At 47.1% G+C, this 16,603-nt stretch overlaps 1 protein-coding gene across 1 annotated transcript in view; it reads left to right on the top strand.

Annotated features, from left to right (window-relative positions):
- LOC144146994 (uncharacterized) overlaps positions 1-15,236 on the top strand; it is a 32,866-nt gene extending 17,630 nt beyond the window's left edge. Inside the window, exon 2 of the mRNA XM_077678992.1 lies at positions 7,398-15,236. Coding sequence (XP_077535118.1) covers positions 7,398-8,582 — 1,185 coding nt within the window. The 3' untranslated portion in view covers positions 8,583-15,236. The remainder of the gene's footprint in view (positions 1-7,397) is intronic.
- Positions 15,237-16,603: the final 1,367 nt, after the last annotated feature.

The following is a 16,603-nucleotide window of genomic DNA, read 5'->3' as shown; positions in this document are numbered from 1 at the left end:
GCATTGTTACGAATGTGTTACTTGCACGTTATGATCCGGTTGATACGAGAAAACAAAACTCGAGGCTCCCCTAGAATCGCCCAGTCATGCTCCTTGGCAGGGGCTAAGGTTGGCATCCACCAATCGTACAGACAACACCTTGTGACGTCATAAAGAAATCCCCAGAAAACGCCGTGGGAGTGGCCACTGTTTCATACGTTGTCTTCACTGTCGAGACTATTTGCTTGCATTCTGCGATAAAATTGGTAAGGCCAAATCATTCTTATTAATGAAAAAAAGTTGTCTTATGTCTTCATGACCCCTTAAAAAGCCGGTGTAACGGGACCCCAACGGCTGGCGAACGCGTTCCTTGGGCACAGAGTCGTGACCTTGCCGTGGCAAGGGAATGGATCACAACCGCCTTTCTGATTGCTATAGGTGACTGGGAAGTTCTGCACCAGGCGGCGAGGGGAATAGTGATGCCGCGCTCCTGGAGCCGAGCGTAAACATTCTTCGGGACATTTAAGATTGCTCATGTGGCTTCAATTATAAAGCAATGTGAATTCATTTCCGATACTTAGCAAATTCTGGCATACTGGCACATCGTGATTGGGTATACGTAAGGAGGGATACAATGGAACCATTTTAATAGCACCACGTTCCTTCAGAACTTGGCTCTCCTCAATGCATTGTACGCCTAATGCAATTCGGCCTTGTTGGTTGGCTTGCGTGTGTGCCGCGTTTGCCGACGGAAATCTTGGCTCTGCACCCCACGCCTAAGCTCTTCCTTTAGCGAAACACAGTGCGAGTCACTCTGACAGCTCCGAGGAACACCAGGCAGACTGGCAGCTTCTCCTGGCGTTCTGCGCCGCCACGAGAGGCTCGTGCTTGTTTTATGTTTCATTTCTTTCAGCTAGACGACGGCGACGCACAGCGCGTGGAATCATCCAACGAGAAAACCAGGGACCGCGCTTGATATTTTGCCTTATGAGGACAGAAGGATTTGGCTTTAAGAAGGCTTTGGAGAGCCTATTTTGCACATTGGTGTCGGAGAGGACGACAACGTACACCTTCACTAAGCCACTTTTGAGCCAGGCGAACCAAGACTCGGTGTTCCGAGTGACACCAAGCGCCTTCAAGGCGAAGACATGACAAGGGCTGGTGCCAAGATACGTCAAGGCGGTCCGTAAAGTCACGTAAATTTGCTTTACTTTCATACCCCTGCTTTCCTTCTACAAAATTATTGGGCTGCTTTTATAAGTCATCATCTGTGACGTTTTCATTTTCTCCTTCCTCACGGTATGTGAGCACAGTGCACATAAGACAGCATACGGGCATATTGCACGGTTACTACACCGCAAGACTTGGGAATATGAGAACGTTTACTGCTCACTACGCCTGCTCTTATGCAGATGTTCTGCGTAGCGTCTCTGCTGCTTATGCGTATAGTTCACAGTGACCCTCACCTTATAAGGCGACCCTTCCGTCGCCTGCCGTGTGATTGGGCTAGATAATTGCGCGCAGACTCCAGCATTTGCACATGCCTGCATCTGTAAGCACTAGGATCAACCAAACAGGTTTTGCCGTAGGAAAAAAAATATCGGTTTCTCGCGCAGCGACTGCACTGAGTGCTTCTCCAATCATTGTGCTTATGGAATAATGTGATGTTCGTACGTTACGATGCAGCGTCATGGCCATCATCATAATGGCCCACCTCTCACTGACGGGACTTAGTCGCAGTTGCCTAACGTGGGAACCGAATGAACCCCCTTAGTAGAGGGTCACGAACGTGTTCCGTACGAAAGAAAATGACGGATAAGTCCGCAGGGAAGTACAATGACGTGCCTGTTACGTATGGGGTACAACGGAATCATGAAAGTTCTCCTCGTGAAGGAAACAGGTGGGTTAAGCAGCTCAATTATGGAGCATAAATAAGATCCCTCGCTTGAAGAGCAGCCAAGGCATGTCATGCGGTCGTAAATTCAAAGAGCACATTGAGCGCAAGGACGCTGCATCCGCTAAACATCTGGGACGGAGACGCACCTTAGCAATGCTTCCAGGAGACTCTCCGGCCTCCAACCGAAGGTCAGATAAATTGGAGACCGTGCCCACTGATGCTACAGGTCTTCATTCACACCTGTTCCTGGACTCAGCAGTGTTCAGTTTGCAGGACAACACCTTTTCTCTGTAAATAGGCGGGGCCGTTTTGTTTTTCTGCTTGCTACAGGGATTCGTTCTTCATTTTTCCTTCTACAAATTTGCATTTCCCTTGCACAAATGCTTTTATGATGATGGTTAGCGTTCATTTACATGCGCTGTCAGACTGCGTTTGTTTTAACTGTAAACCGCCGTGTAGGCACGAAAGGTTTACCCGAAGCTAACGGTCACCGAGAACACGCGTACAGTCATGGACAAACGAAATGAGAACACAAAAATGTGAACCGGAACACGGAAAATTGAAATACTGTTCCTGGAGGTCTGATAATGGCGCACTATTGGTATATTTGGAAAGCCACATTTCCCCACTTTGTTACTGTATTTAAGCCACGCGCCAATTTGACTTGCATGAATTTGTGTGTTCTGGTATATATTTTCGGGATCCTGTTTCATTTGTCTATGACTGTACGATATGGACGTAGGTGTGACGTCAGAATTCCCAGAACAAAACCAAACAAGGGTGGTGAGGAGGCGGCGAACGCAGCTGATCGATTTACGTTATCGTGTTCTTGCCTGGGCCAAGTTCACAACAATATGTTCCGGAAGCAACAGTAATTTGTCATATACGGAAAGCAGCCACGATATAAATGTTCAGCACTGGTTTCTTTCCAAAGCGCTTGCCAAGTTCACTCACACACATATGGTAAAGGGCGATGCTCGAATGATTCACAATGGGGACTAGAACGCAGAGAAACACGCATGGAAGAGTGGATGATGGTAGACATCCGCCACATTCAACAAGAACTGGGCACAACTAGTTAAAACAAACTGGAAAACTTCAAGCCTCAAGGTCACAGGTGAAGCAGCGCAAAATAGTTCTCCATCACAAGGAAAACATGCTTGATTAGGTTTGGCGTCGGCATTTTTGCTCCGGGAAATTTTATGGCCCATAGTTTGCGGTAAATATCACGTGATAATCAGCCGCAAATGCAAGCTAAATGGTCGTTTATACATCAGTGATCAGGCACAGCTTTCGCGGTATGGTGGCGCGCCTGCATGAACCGGGTGTTCGGAAAGACCGCGGACGGTTTTTCGGTTTGTATACCATCCCATGAATTGTATACCATCCCATGCCTTCAGTTGGCTTTGCGCCATAAAAATCCGATCATCAGTTTTATCACTGCATCATGAGCCCCTTTCTTCCTACCGGTTCGTTTGCGTATTCTCCGTTCAGTATCTCTAGAAAACGTTGACGAGTACGCACGCTTTGGCTATTATGTAAGAATGCTAAGCGCCACTTCTTGCTGTGCAATGAAGCATGTGTGTGACGATACCCACTCACATAGGAATTCGTCAATCGACCGGGAGGCTCTGATGGGAGTCGTCAGAAATTAAGCTTAGGCAAATTCAAACAGGCATCTCGAGCACCCCGTAAAACAGAATTTAATGTTGCCGACACAGTGCGCAGCCGAATGCAAATTGTGTAATCAAAGATGCCCGCTCCTTCATATCATTGTGGGCTTCAAAGAAAACCCCAATATACCACCCCTTCTACACTCCCTTTCCCCTGAGAAGTGGGAGATACTGCTGTCTAGTGGTCGCCTGGAGGACCAAGCACTTTTTTAACGGGGTTACGACAGTATGGTCAACACATGGCTTCCTGAACAAGTATCCACTACATACGTTTGCAGCTCAATGAATGTTTCATCTCTCTCTTTCTCTCTTGCCCCTGATTTGACATGCGAATAGTGATTTGGTTATGTGGACGTCACAGTAAAATTGGAAGTTGCTAATAAGCCGTACAAGTTTTATGGCAGCTGTCACTGTCATCTTGAGTGTGTATGTGTGAATTCTGTGTGGGTATCTAGATGTGAGAGCCCCGCCCACAGAAACTGGTGATTCGACCGTCATCTTCTCTCGGCTGGGGTCATCTTCATTGACCTATCTGCCTCATCCTTATCTTTAGAAAACTTTAACCTTGAGCCTTCAATGTGGCGGTCTCTAGACAAACAAGGAGCACCCTGTGGGGTCATTAGGGTTGGTCCAGAGGGGGGTTAACAGATCGCCGTACTTTAACACTTTTCCTTATTATCCCTATAAATTATTCAAGCATTGCCTTATAAATGTCCCATTATAATTGGGACAAAGCACTCCTTTGACTGAACCAAACATGTATTCTTTCCGTGGCTTCATCACAGACCCTTCTAACGTACCCAGCTGCATATAAGCTATTTGTTCGTCTAAGCGGTATATTGGTTGGTTTAAATGGGGTCTTGGAACTAGAGTCATTGAGTGTCCTAAAAACTTGAGCCTTGTTTCCTCTACACGCTACCCTGCAAAGCAACAAGCGGGGAGGCACTACACTCGACTTTGCTTCAAACACCCGGTGTTATCCACAACTGTTTGGATATTAAAAAAAACGACACCACTACTACCAGCTTACTCTGTCCTTTCTGAGCAAACAAATTGTCGCTCCGAACACTTTGAAATTATCTTAAGGCCACACGCAGTGATGCAAACGTAGATAAAGTTTTCATGGGACCGCGACAGGTACAAAAATTGCCCCCCAAAACCTTCATTACTGTGTAAATGCATTTGACCACTTTAAAGGACGCTACGTAAAGCAAGCAAAGAGCATTTATTTGGGTTGTTCTTTATTGTTATTATTTTTCTTTTAATAAAAAGAAGAAATTCTGAGAACGTTCCCGAACAACTAATTTTGTTTTTGCTGTACAACGAGCATACATGAAAGGTCGGAGAGGGGCTTGCAGAACCACATATATAGTATTGACAAAAATCTGTCATTATCGGTACGAACTTGTTCGAAGCACCTGCACGGTAGGTCAATGGCCAAGGCGTTTGGGGCTCAGCCCGAGCGCGCAGGTTTGGTTCCGGCCACGGTTTCCGTCTTGCCGAAGTAGGCGAAAAGCGGAAGCCCCCGTGTGGCGAAGCATAAAGCACGTTAAATATTCCCAGGTGGTCTAAATTATTCCGTGGGGCGCTATACTGCGGTGTGCCTAATAGCCTGGCTCTGGCGTGTAAATCCCCCTTATTTATAAAGCAGGCATACAACAGCCATATCAACTAATCTCCCCCCTTGCTACTGGAAGTTCACTTAAGCCGTTAATAAGCACACACTCCGTCTCGAAAAAGCAAGTTTTTATTCTGGTTTCTCTTACTAGCACGCACTATTTCGCCCTTCGTTTGTCCTTATTTTGTCGCGATTGTTTTCACGCTTATTGGTGTCGCTGTTATCTAGAACAGGACTCCGTCTACGCACGCGTTGTGCCGTTAATTATGCCACGCTGCCATTGCCCGCGTCGAACCTCTTAATAAATGCAAGTGGGCTGTCCGGCGCATGCCTTCCTGCTTGTCGCGCATTGCGAGCATTTCTTGCTTGTCTCTCGCGTGTTTGCTTCGGTAGTTGTCGGAACAATTTCGGTCCGCTAAATGGGGTTAATCTGCATCCGCGCGCCACGGCGGAGACAAGTCGTGAAGTAGCGAAAGCGCTTGAATTGCTCGCGTTATTTTGCTTCGACTGGGACGTCCGGACTCAAATCCGGGGCATTAGGGGGCAGTTCCGTGCGGCATTAAAACTTTGTTCCTTTCCCTTCCGCACCACGTGACCAAGCTGCGTGGAAAGCGAACAGTTGTATCTTTGCACGTAAAGAGAAATTTAACAATAACAATTACGAAAGGCCAGCTTGGAAGTGCGATTGGCCAGCCACTCAATATGGAAATGAGAATGTACATAATGGGGGAAAGAGGCGAACAACGCGCAAACAGCAAACGCACGGGATTATGGTTGTCGGTAAAGGACTGCAGAATTTAGACCAAGCCGCTGTAGCTGTTAAAAAAAATAAAATGCGACTCCAAACACCAGTGTAGCAGGGGCAGTAGACTGCTATGGTCCGATGACATCGCTGATTTGCAGGCACCGTCTTCATAGTGAGCCGCGGTGCACCAAACGATGAAATCGCAGTGCCTGTTCGATGTCCTTGCGACCACTGCAAGCATGACAAGTGAGGTAGTTGCTCAGCGTGTCTTGTGCAAGTATTCCCCCGTGGAAGCGACATTAAGGCGTATGAGGCTTATAATTGCTTCGTCACGCCTGCATAGACGATTATATGGAATCCTAGAAGCGCAGGCGGGATCAGGTTTGTACATTCGTTGGTAATATTCGGAGTGTCTTCCCAGGTTGGCAGTCGTAATAACTAAAACAATAAAGCAATGCAGACACGGCCTCCCCTGTCTTACTCGGTTTTCTTCAGCAGAGAGTTGACTAGCAATAAAGACAAGCGCTGGGTGACTCGACCAACGCCGTCTGTCTAGCATCGCCTGCCGTCTCAGCCGCTTTCCAATGGGCGCAGAAAGCACGCCTGAGGCATGTCCACCGGCACGCGCCACGCCACACATAAGCAGAGGAACTAGGTGTCTTAGGGAGCCTGTAAATGGAGGCGCAGGGCCGCCACCTTACGAACGCTGCACAAACCCTGTAAATTGTTTCGTACACTTTCAGCGAAGCCGCACGGCCCGGCGGACAGTGCTAAGGCCGGTGGAGCCCTAGACATGGGGCCCCGCCTACAGGTATCCCTAGAATCTTTTTAACCTCTCCCCCCAAATTTTCTAAAGTTTTTCTACAACTACCACTCAGGCCGGCATCAGGTGGAAAGGCTACAGAGTGGACAAAAGTAGGTGAGGGAAAGCGCCTCTTACACCATTATCAGCTCACGCGATATACAGGCGGCATCGGCGCGACATTCTTTCTTCAGTGCTTTTTTCCTCGGGCATTCTTACGCTCATGAGGCTTCACAAATTGGACACATTTTTCACCCTTGGCGAATTGAGCGCTCTCGCTCTAAAAATACACGAGGGATCCCTCTGGCGGTTGCTGGAAGGTTTTTGTAGGTAAGCAGGATTCTCTGCTGAAAGCCCAAACGTCAAGCACAATTTAGTTACGGTCACCGTCTCTGTTTCAAACGTATCCTCCCGGGCAAGCGGCTTTCCGTTTCACCGTCGACTTTAAGAAGTTGATCATGATGTTGAACATGAGTACGTAATCCCTACTAACCAGGCTTTAATCCTCCGAATATGTAAGAGTAATAACAACATAGTAACTACGAACAAACGTTTAAATCTACAAATTATATTACAGGTGTGGTTAGCAAGATTTGTTTTTCACACCAGCGTTTGGTCACCGCCTGCAGAAGCAAGCGTATCGTTCACCCCTAACTTATTTGCATATCTTGTTCTGTTCGCAGGTGCTGCTGTTCGCAGCGCCACCGCCCACAGGCCTGGCCCCGACTGGCTTCAAAGAACCCGGAGTGCTATGGTACGGCTACAGCGTACGCACGGGTGCGTCAGACGTGCGCGTCGATGACGTCGCCCAAGTGGCGCCGCTCAACGGGCGCACATCACGCTACACCAGCGCCATCGCACACGGCGGAGCACTATCACGCGTGGAAGTTGCCCTCGGCACCCCTCAAAGCAGTGTTGTCTACTACGAAGACGGCTCACAAACCCGCACTCCTGGTGCCTACCCCGCCCGCTACCAGAAGGTGTCGCCACAGTCCCTTCCCGGGCTAGTCACTTTCGTGCCAGGTTACGAGCAGCCCTACGGAGCTGACGGGCCTCCAGTGCCAACGTTACGGTTTGTCGGTCAAGTGGACCACTCTCAACAGCCGCGGCCAATCGTTAGCCCTATATCAACTGGCCCAGTAGGTGCGCCGCTGCTACCGCCAGTTCTTGGAGTTCAGACCACACTGCGGGGCGGGGCTCAGTCAGGTGTTCCCCCACCAACTATACTCGTCCAGAGGCAGCCTGTATTGGGAGCACCCTCAGTCCAACCTGTGCACGTCTCGCCTCTGCTGCCAACGCAGCCGGATGTTGCGAAGAGAAAAGCCGCCGTGATTTCCTTGGTCGTACAGCCGCAGTCTCCTCCAGAACTAGGGGCTGCTGTCGCTTCAAATGAGGAAATTAAATCGGCCAGAGTGCTCACCACCCTTACACCTAATGCTCAAGAGCAGGTTCTCGCACTTCCAAACGCCGCCGTGGACGTGACAGCACCCGCGGTTCAAGCCGTGTCAAAATCACCAGATGGTGATGAACTTCAGCTGAGTGACACTCTACCCGGAAGTGACGTACAATCAACCATACCCGCCGGGCGAGGCGTCAAACAAATTAAGGTTATAGATACTGGCGTCGGTGCACTTGTGACTACTTCGACCGTTGCATCAATTCCTTTACAAACCTCGCAAAGCCAGGACACAACAGCTGTGGTGAAGAACCACGTCCAGACCCCTCTCGTGCTGAACGACGGGAGGGGTCAGTATGATTTTCGTGGCTACAAACAGTTCGTTGGCCCCTCCGGCGCTGCGTTCGTTGGTGAGGCGCCGGAAGATTCGCGTACAAGTAAGAAACTCCGCCACAACTTCCGGGTATCCTAGCGGCGAGTCTGCGGACGAACAGCAACAGAAGCAAGAGACTGTGGTACAACGCCACGCCGGACGACCATTCCTCACCAAAAGAATTACTGTGTTGCGAACAGCAAAGCCGACACAAGACGGAGTGCTTACTGACAAAAATTACGACGAAGATGCTGACGACGAAGTCCCGGAATCTGCTACGACGAGCACCTCATCGAAAGTGCAGCCATCAAATCAACTGACCGTTTCGAAATCATCGACTAAGCCGCCTTCGAAAAATAGTAACCAAACTTTATCTCAAAAAGAGCAGTTGCCCCCGAAGGAAGATAAAGAGGAAAATGAAGACGAAGCTCAGCCTTTTGACGACGAGTATGACGAAGACTACGACGAGGAGTACGAAGATGATTTGAAAAATGACTCAGAGCAGAATAAACTGAATCAGTCGATTCAAAACTTTCCAGGAGAGCTCCAAACACCAAACCGCTCGAGCCCTGTACTTCAAGAACAGCTCGTTGAAAAACCTGCGTTGCCAACTGCTCAAATAATTGAAGGTCAGTCCCAAGGCAAGTTACCTTTGGACGTAGAGAAGTTAGAAAATTGGAGTAAAAAGAATCGCACTCAGCAACCCCACGCCGCACAAGACACACCAGTGAAGCTTCCTGAAGAGCTCAAATCGACTGTGGAGAAAGACGAAGGACACGACAAACCAATCACTGTTCCGGGAGCAACAGGGGGAATTTTCGATGCCAGCGGCGAGTACGACGGCGATTTGGAGAACGACGCAGACCACAATGCACTAAGGAAGCCGGCAGAGATATTTGCAGGAGAGGACAAAAAACCAAATATTTCCGCTCTACTAGTACAAAACCAACCACTTGAAAAATCCCCTGAAGGTGACTCTCACAGCCAGTCAGTGTTCGGCGGAGAAACTTTGGAAAATTGGAGTGAAAACAATCACACTGATGCACACAATGCTGCACAGACTACACCAGAGAAAGTACCACAAAAGAGCAAGTCGAGCAACGAGGAAGAGGAGGGCCATCACAAACCAAGAGTTCTCACCATTGGTCCTGGTGATACAGGGGCCATCTTCGATTCCAGTCACGAAGTGAAGCTCCCTATTGTGCTACAAAACTCGAAGAACAAAACTTCAGGGCCCTCCAAGGGCATTCAGCCAACGCGTGTGTTAAACATCTATTTGAACTCAATCTTGAAACAGGAGCAACACACTGACAATACTCAAGAGCCAGAGATCACAACTACGGAGCCGACTGAACCCTTAGAAGAACCAAGTCTAAAAAAAGATCACGTTCTTGGACCAGGCGATCTCGTTTTACGCCCTCAATTTCACTCTTCAACAGAAAACACCAAGGACTTGCTCGATGCTTTCACTAAGACATACACGAGTCGGAGTAAAAGCAGCGAAGTAGATGCAAACCCACTCAGAGACACAAAATCACTTTCCAGAAAAGCCACTACGAGCGATCGCGCCTTGTCAAGTGTAAACGACGGAGGGTTCAAAACGGTTCACACTAGTACTGTTCTGATGACGTCGATGACGCAAGCGCCTTCTGAAATGAAGGGGTCGTTTTCGTCAACAAAAGCGCTTCTAGAAAGCTCCAGCATAGTAGATTCACCAGCAGCAACTTCCACAGACATATTGTCGCTGAAAACAAGTTTTGAAGTGACCATATTGAAAACGCCGTCAACGGTAGACCCATCAAAGCATGTCGAGACAACTACTTCAGCGACCGAGGTCTTATTTATTCCTTCATTTAGCAGTGCAGTAGACTCCATTTCCAAGGAAGCGGAAAATTTAAATCTACGTCTGTCAGACAGCCAATCAAGGAAAGCGCTATTTCCTGGAACATCCCTTAACAGCGAAGTATCCCTACCATCCACATTAGCGAGAATTTCATCCACAAGATCTTTCGACAATGAAGGGTTCCCTACTTGCCAAAACACCTGCTTCTGGACAATCGTGCGTCGGTCCAAAACTGCGTCATCGCTTGAAAATCTCGCAGCAAGTTCAACACCACTGTATTCGATAGAAGAAGCCGCAACAACACCCACCTCCATCGCACCAATCGGCGCATCCAAGACTCAGGATGCTAGCCTACTAGACAAAGCCAGTGCGTCAATGGAGGCAAACAGAACCAAAGAAAAACGGAAAGTCAAGGCTGAAAATAACGGCCGTCGGTCGTTGGACGATACCTCTCGCGACAGGAGTACTCAAGGTCTAGAAGGAACGAACAGGACAGATTCCGCGGCATCTTCTTTGAAAAAGAACAACGATCTAGGCAAAAACTCTGACCTTGACTCGGAAGACACAAAACTTAATGTCGACAGAGCTCTGCACAGAAATAGTTCTAAGCTGGGCAACATTACTGACACTAAATCTTCCCGCTCCCATGGCAAGGACCGCCTACTTTCTGACGTTCGAGAAATATTGGGCACGGACTTTTCGTTGTTCGGGCCTACCACGCCTGCTCTATCGGTTGGTGGAAGTTCAACGACAGGGCCAATACTTTCCGCTTCTCTGCAACCAGTTGGCAGCTCGAAACTTTCGCCAACGCCTTCTGCCTTAACTTCCGACTCTTCATCATCAAGGTCCAAAAAGCGGCCACAAGCTACCCTCCGAGGAAAGCTGCTTGTCGTACCAAGGCCAACGAGCGTGTCCGTATCAAGCAGCGCTACTAAAACGACTGATTCCGAAGAAAACCATAAAAAGCAGTCTAAAGTATCGGCCTCTAGTGTCGCACACCCGTCACCATCAAGGGTTCAAGGAACCACAGCGGCATTGCCTAAAAATTCAAATATTTCTGCTACTGGCCGCTCAACAGATTGGAAGGTTGTAAGAAAGTCCTCTCCGAAGACAAATAGGTCCAGAAATCGCGATTCTAAAATTGAAGCCTCTAGAGTTTCATCGGTGTACCCAACACAAGTTGAAATGCCACAAGCGACGCCGGTGCTACCCAGGAACACTTCCTACCATTCATCAGCTAATACGTCAAGAAGACCTGCCCTCGGAAACGACGGCAGCTTAAGTGCCACGCGAACTCAGAAAACAAACTTGACACCAAGAATGAAGAATCGGCAAAGTTCTACAAAAACGAGCTCTGCCTCGAGGGTTCGTTCAAGCGCCGTTTCGGAAAATTCGAGCAGCGAATTCATTACCCCGACACTACAACCGTCTACAGTTTCATTACAAACTCTTAACAGTAAGCTCCGAACGCCTGCAGTAAGGAGTAAGGGGTTAATTACGACGTCGAGGTTAAGATCGACCTCCGAAATGTCTCTCCACTCCGACAAAAGTATTAATACCCAGATTTCAGACCAAACAGCCTCATTTACATTAACTGTAGAGAGCCCGGATGTTGAAGGCTCATACAACGCGCCATCAAAACCACTCTTTGCCAGTGTTTCTCTTGTCAGTTCTCGGCCACGGCTCCACTCGCAAAGTGATCTCACATCCCCCGTGGCAGCAACCGCGACACGCACTCCCAAAGGCTTGAGCGCAACGAGGACGCTACATAAGCCTGAAGACACGCCCAAGACAAGTGGTCAGCCCCGGCATTCGCAAGATGGCGATTATTACCTCGTGGACGGTAAACAGTCGCTCCAGACAACAGGCAACAGTAAGGCTGGATCCACCAATGCCATTGGTACCCTAACAGAAGCAGCCACCAGCCCGGCACCGACGGTACCAATCGGCCAACAGGACGACAAAGATCCAGATGGGAACCTACAAGACGTTCAGCTATCCCCACCCGCTGTTCCCGTGGATCAGGATGGTAACGAAACTCATTACTCAGGAGTTGGCGATGACGAGCTCTCTGTGGATGGAACATCAGCCCCCGACCCGTCGAATGAAGCAAGCGGACGTGAATTCAGTCGACCAATGCCTCTGTGGCCTTTCCTGGCTCCTCTACTCCTCTTGCTGCTGCTTCCACCGGCTGTCTGGTGCCTCCTGCGGCCAGAAAAGCTGATACCGCCTCCAATGCCACCACCACCTCCACCACCACCCCCCATGCCGCCAACATTTTTAAGCTGGGGACGTCCCACGTACTGATGAAAGATTAGAAGTTGCCTAAGAACTCCGGAACAGCTGCGTTCCCTTGTGGCTGTTATTACAATTGCGTTCACAGCTTTTCTCCTCGTTGACGCGACAGCACAACAGAAAAACGGTTCATGAAAAATACGATAGTAACCGCATCACCCCGTGACTGCAGCTGTAGAGAGATCGGTGAGGGTTAAAGTCCGTGCGCACTAACCCTCAGTAAAACAAAATTACAGATGGTGGGTTAGGCTGAAAAAAAACGAAATATGGATATTTGTGCGTTACATAAATGTTGAGAATTTTTCTTCCCATATAATATGTACCCTCGCATCCCATCCTGCTGTTTCCTTGCTGGCTTCTATATGCGCTATTTCATAGCATGGCTGTAGTAAATGCTCGGTAAGCTAATTCATCTCATGTGCGTGTAAATTGCATCAAAGTAAAGAAAACGTCTTAATTTTAGTACTTTCACACGTTTTTGGTGTGCATCCGAAACGAAAGCATTTTAAAGCCCTTGGTTGATTTATTTCAAATCCTTACTCTCATCCTGAACCCGGACGCTTGCCGCATTTGACAAGAAACGCCTTAGCCTTCACATTTTGTCCACCATTTATATCACGTTATGAGGTGCCAGTTATTACGAAGGTGTTGTTTCGAGCCTGGGCTGTATAAACTCCTAATCCTCCCGATTGTTTTGGATAACTCTAAAGCGTTTATTTTTATTTATTGCTACTAAAAACACTCAATATCTTAACCATACTTACAAAACAACGTTTTATATGAGCATAGAAAGAAGGCCCCAGCGTTGCATAACTGTTGCTCTGCGGCTCTTGGTGCCTTACAGTCATCGCGACGAGTCGTATATGTGACATATATGCAACCTCCGCAGGAGATGGTGGAATATTCACTTTTCCCTACTTCGAGTGCAATACGTAAAATCGTTAAACTTCCTTTAAATGGTTAAAGTTTCTCTTTTCAGGCAAAGAAGCATTAAAAAGCCATTAGCGGCAGTAGAACGAAAGGACAGTAAAAGCTGAAGTGTAGCCACACCACAATGGCTACGGCGTCCAAGTAAATTATGTGCTTGGTCACACTGCCACCATTGTTGTACGAAAGGCTGTGAAAGAGGTAAACGGATACTGTGACTGATACTTGCCTGTCCGCAACACAAAGCACGAGCTTGCCTGTCATGTATTGCATCGGATGCGTTGAAGAGAAACGCGTAAAGCAATTAACACCTCGCCGCTCATTACTGCAGTTTTTAATTGAATCTCCAAACAGTGTGGGATAGGTGAAACCGCTGAAGTTAAAGTGGTGATTTACAGAGCTCCGCAGTTTTTTCTTCCTGTGCTCAGTTATTGCTTTTGAATAATCTTCTTAACGTTGCCCCGTTTGAAAAAGACCACACCATGGACCCTCAGAGTTTAGGATTTCTTGTATCATGTGCCACGTTGCCTAATGCACTTCTGCTCTAATGCGCCCCTATATATTGCTATTTCATATTCTATCCTGTGCCGTGTGTGTGTGTATGTGTTGTATTTTCTAGATTCTTACTTCTCAGCAATGCATTGCTAGTCACAATAAAATGCTCGTAGCCCCTTTTTTTCTGCTTACTATCATATTCTTATGCTGCTCGAAAAAGCTACTATACTTTTCAAGCATTCCGCCGGAAAAAAATTAGAACTAGTATAGTCCATGGATTGCTTATCTTTTTATTGCGAGCGTTTCTTAATGTTTCGTTTTATTCACTTGAGCTTGTTGCAAATGTTTTTCCAAATACTGTTTTCATTGTTTAGACTTCACTACCACATTGGTGAAACTTGTTTATTGTTCCCGGAGAATTTAACCGGCCGATCAAACTATTGACCCTGCTTTTGAATTCATCCTTTTTGTTTCCCACAGAAGATAAAACAAATAAATACAATTCATATACTCAAAGTAGTCTGATCAGATCAGATCAGAAAGACAATTGCAACGATTGTATATTTTCACAGCGTTAAGTACACCAATGCTTTCTAGACAAAGTACGCCTGAAAATGTTACTTATGCACTCCAAGAAAGAACTTTGCGCCTTTAGCACGAAGTTGTGGTAAAATGATAGAAAATATTGCATGCAAATGCGGCGCACTTTCAGAAATGCCTTGAAGGTATTGTTGAAAGTCCTGAAAGAATTGTATTCAACGCATTTTGAACAGTTCCCTGCTCTACAACAAACGGCGGAAAGCCGGGACACTGCGTGCATTGACTACTTTTCGGTATTTGCTGTAGTTTTTAATAATGCCTTCTTTGCAGCGCGTTTGTTGTTGATACAAAAATAACACACATTTTATGAGGCGTGTTGTCGCACTTGTATGTACTTTTGCGTATGTTTGTGCTTCATTTGTTCTGCTAAAGAAGCCGGACCACCTTATACACTCATTGTGAGCGTGATTTTGCTGTTGAACCTTTGCTTGTGGTATAGCCGTGCCTCCTGCGACACCTGTAGTGGCCGAGGGTTCAACTGTTGGCTGTTGTTGCGTGTGCCGGGTTTACAGTGCTGTATATAAAATGCCTTTTGTATGTTTGTAATAAATGAGAGTAAGAAAGAGAACGTTGCAATAAAAACTTTAAGATGATTTGTGATTGTCTTCATTGTTGAACGTGCAAAATAAAAAAAAGCGCTGTAAGAAGAAAACTACTTTCATGGTCTTCTATTTCAAATTCAGTTGCGGAAGCAGCACTAACGTATTCCTTCAAAAAAATTCCAAAATAAGTGAGCCATCGCTACCTCTCCTGCATTTTCTCCTGTTATGTATCTTAAGAAAGATAATTATTCAAGCTCAAATCAAATTGTCGTTTCTTTCTTCTGTGGTCCATATGATAAACCATTTGTTACCAGGCGCTGTTTTATTTACTCAGATAATGGTTCGTTTGGAGGCTATGTTACTTTTCTATTGCTTGCGAAGTTCCACACACGCGCGTACGCGTTCCTACTGTTCAAGATTTTTCCCCAAGGATCAAGAACACCTTGCTTGGGTAACCAGGGTTGCTTTTGGTTGCATCTTGAGAAAAAAAAACGGTTGGCAGTACAGCCGGCACAGCTGTCTGGTGTAGAAGCTGTAGCAGTCCAATTTGTGTAGAACTTTCTGCCACACATTCGAAAAACGTGATACTCCGTCAATGGCTGTTTGAAGGAACATACGCTTAGTGCTAGGAAAGTTCTTTGGGCGCTTACGCTCGCGTTGTGGTGCGTTCTGTGGGACGAAGCAAGATTTTGAGGCGAGGCAGATGGCAGGTTCCAAACGGCGCGGGAGCTTGTGAAAGCGCTTTAAATGGGCATTAACTCGTGAGCGACACACCCATGGCACTTCATTACGCAGAGAGGGCAACCTTACGTCCGACGCTGTGAGTGTTCGCAGGAACGTGGGATTTTAATTGGAATGTTTTAAATTTACCACGAGGCAAAAATGCGGCGCCCAGAGTGGGAGAGACTAAAGATGGCCCGAAAAATTTCCTGCAGCGCAAATATCATAAAAGCTAAGAGCGGAAAATAAAGGGGGTCTGCGATTCGAGCCCGGGACCGACAGAATGCGAGTCCAACACGCATATCCTGCACCATCGCCGAAATTTTTTTCTCTTTATTGCCTGGATAACCATACAAACACAAAGTAATCCTTTAAGGTTGATACAAAAAGAACTACCGCACTTTGAATAGGCATTAAACATTAATGAACTTAAATACGACTTTAGGGAACAAAAGGTGGAATAAATGAATGGGTTGTGGCCTTCTACTTTAAAACGTGTTTTAGTCATGCATTGAGGCCTACATAATACTCTTAGCATTTTAATTGCAGAAGTAGCAAAGCACTTTTACGGAAATAGACGTCTAGGTCTTACAGAGGCAAGGAAGGAGAAAACAAACGAGAAAAAAAGCACTCCGTCGGAACATGCCAATTTCGCGAGAAAGATGAAAACCAAAGAGGAAAAAAAGACGCCTGGGAAA

The sequence above is a fragment of the Haemaphysalis longicornis genome, unplaced genomic scaffold, assembly GCF_048455015.1.
Source record: "Haemaphysalis longicornis isolate Haplotype H1 unplaced genomic scaffold, Haemaphysalis longicornis Haplotype H1 scaffold_7, whole genome shotgun sequence".
NCBI classification, from domain to species: domain Eukaryota; kingdom Metazoa; phylum Arthropoda; class Arachnida; order Ixodida; family Ixodidae; genus Haemaphysalis; species Haemaphysalis longicornis.
The sequence above is the reverse complement of the archived record's forward strand: the minus strand, read 5'-3'. Positions and strand labels throughout refer to the sequence as shown.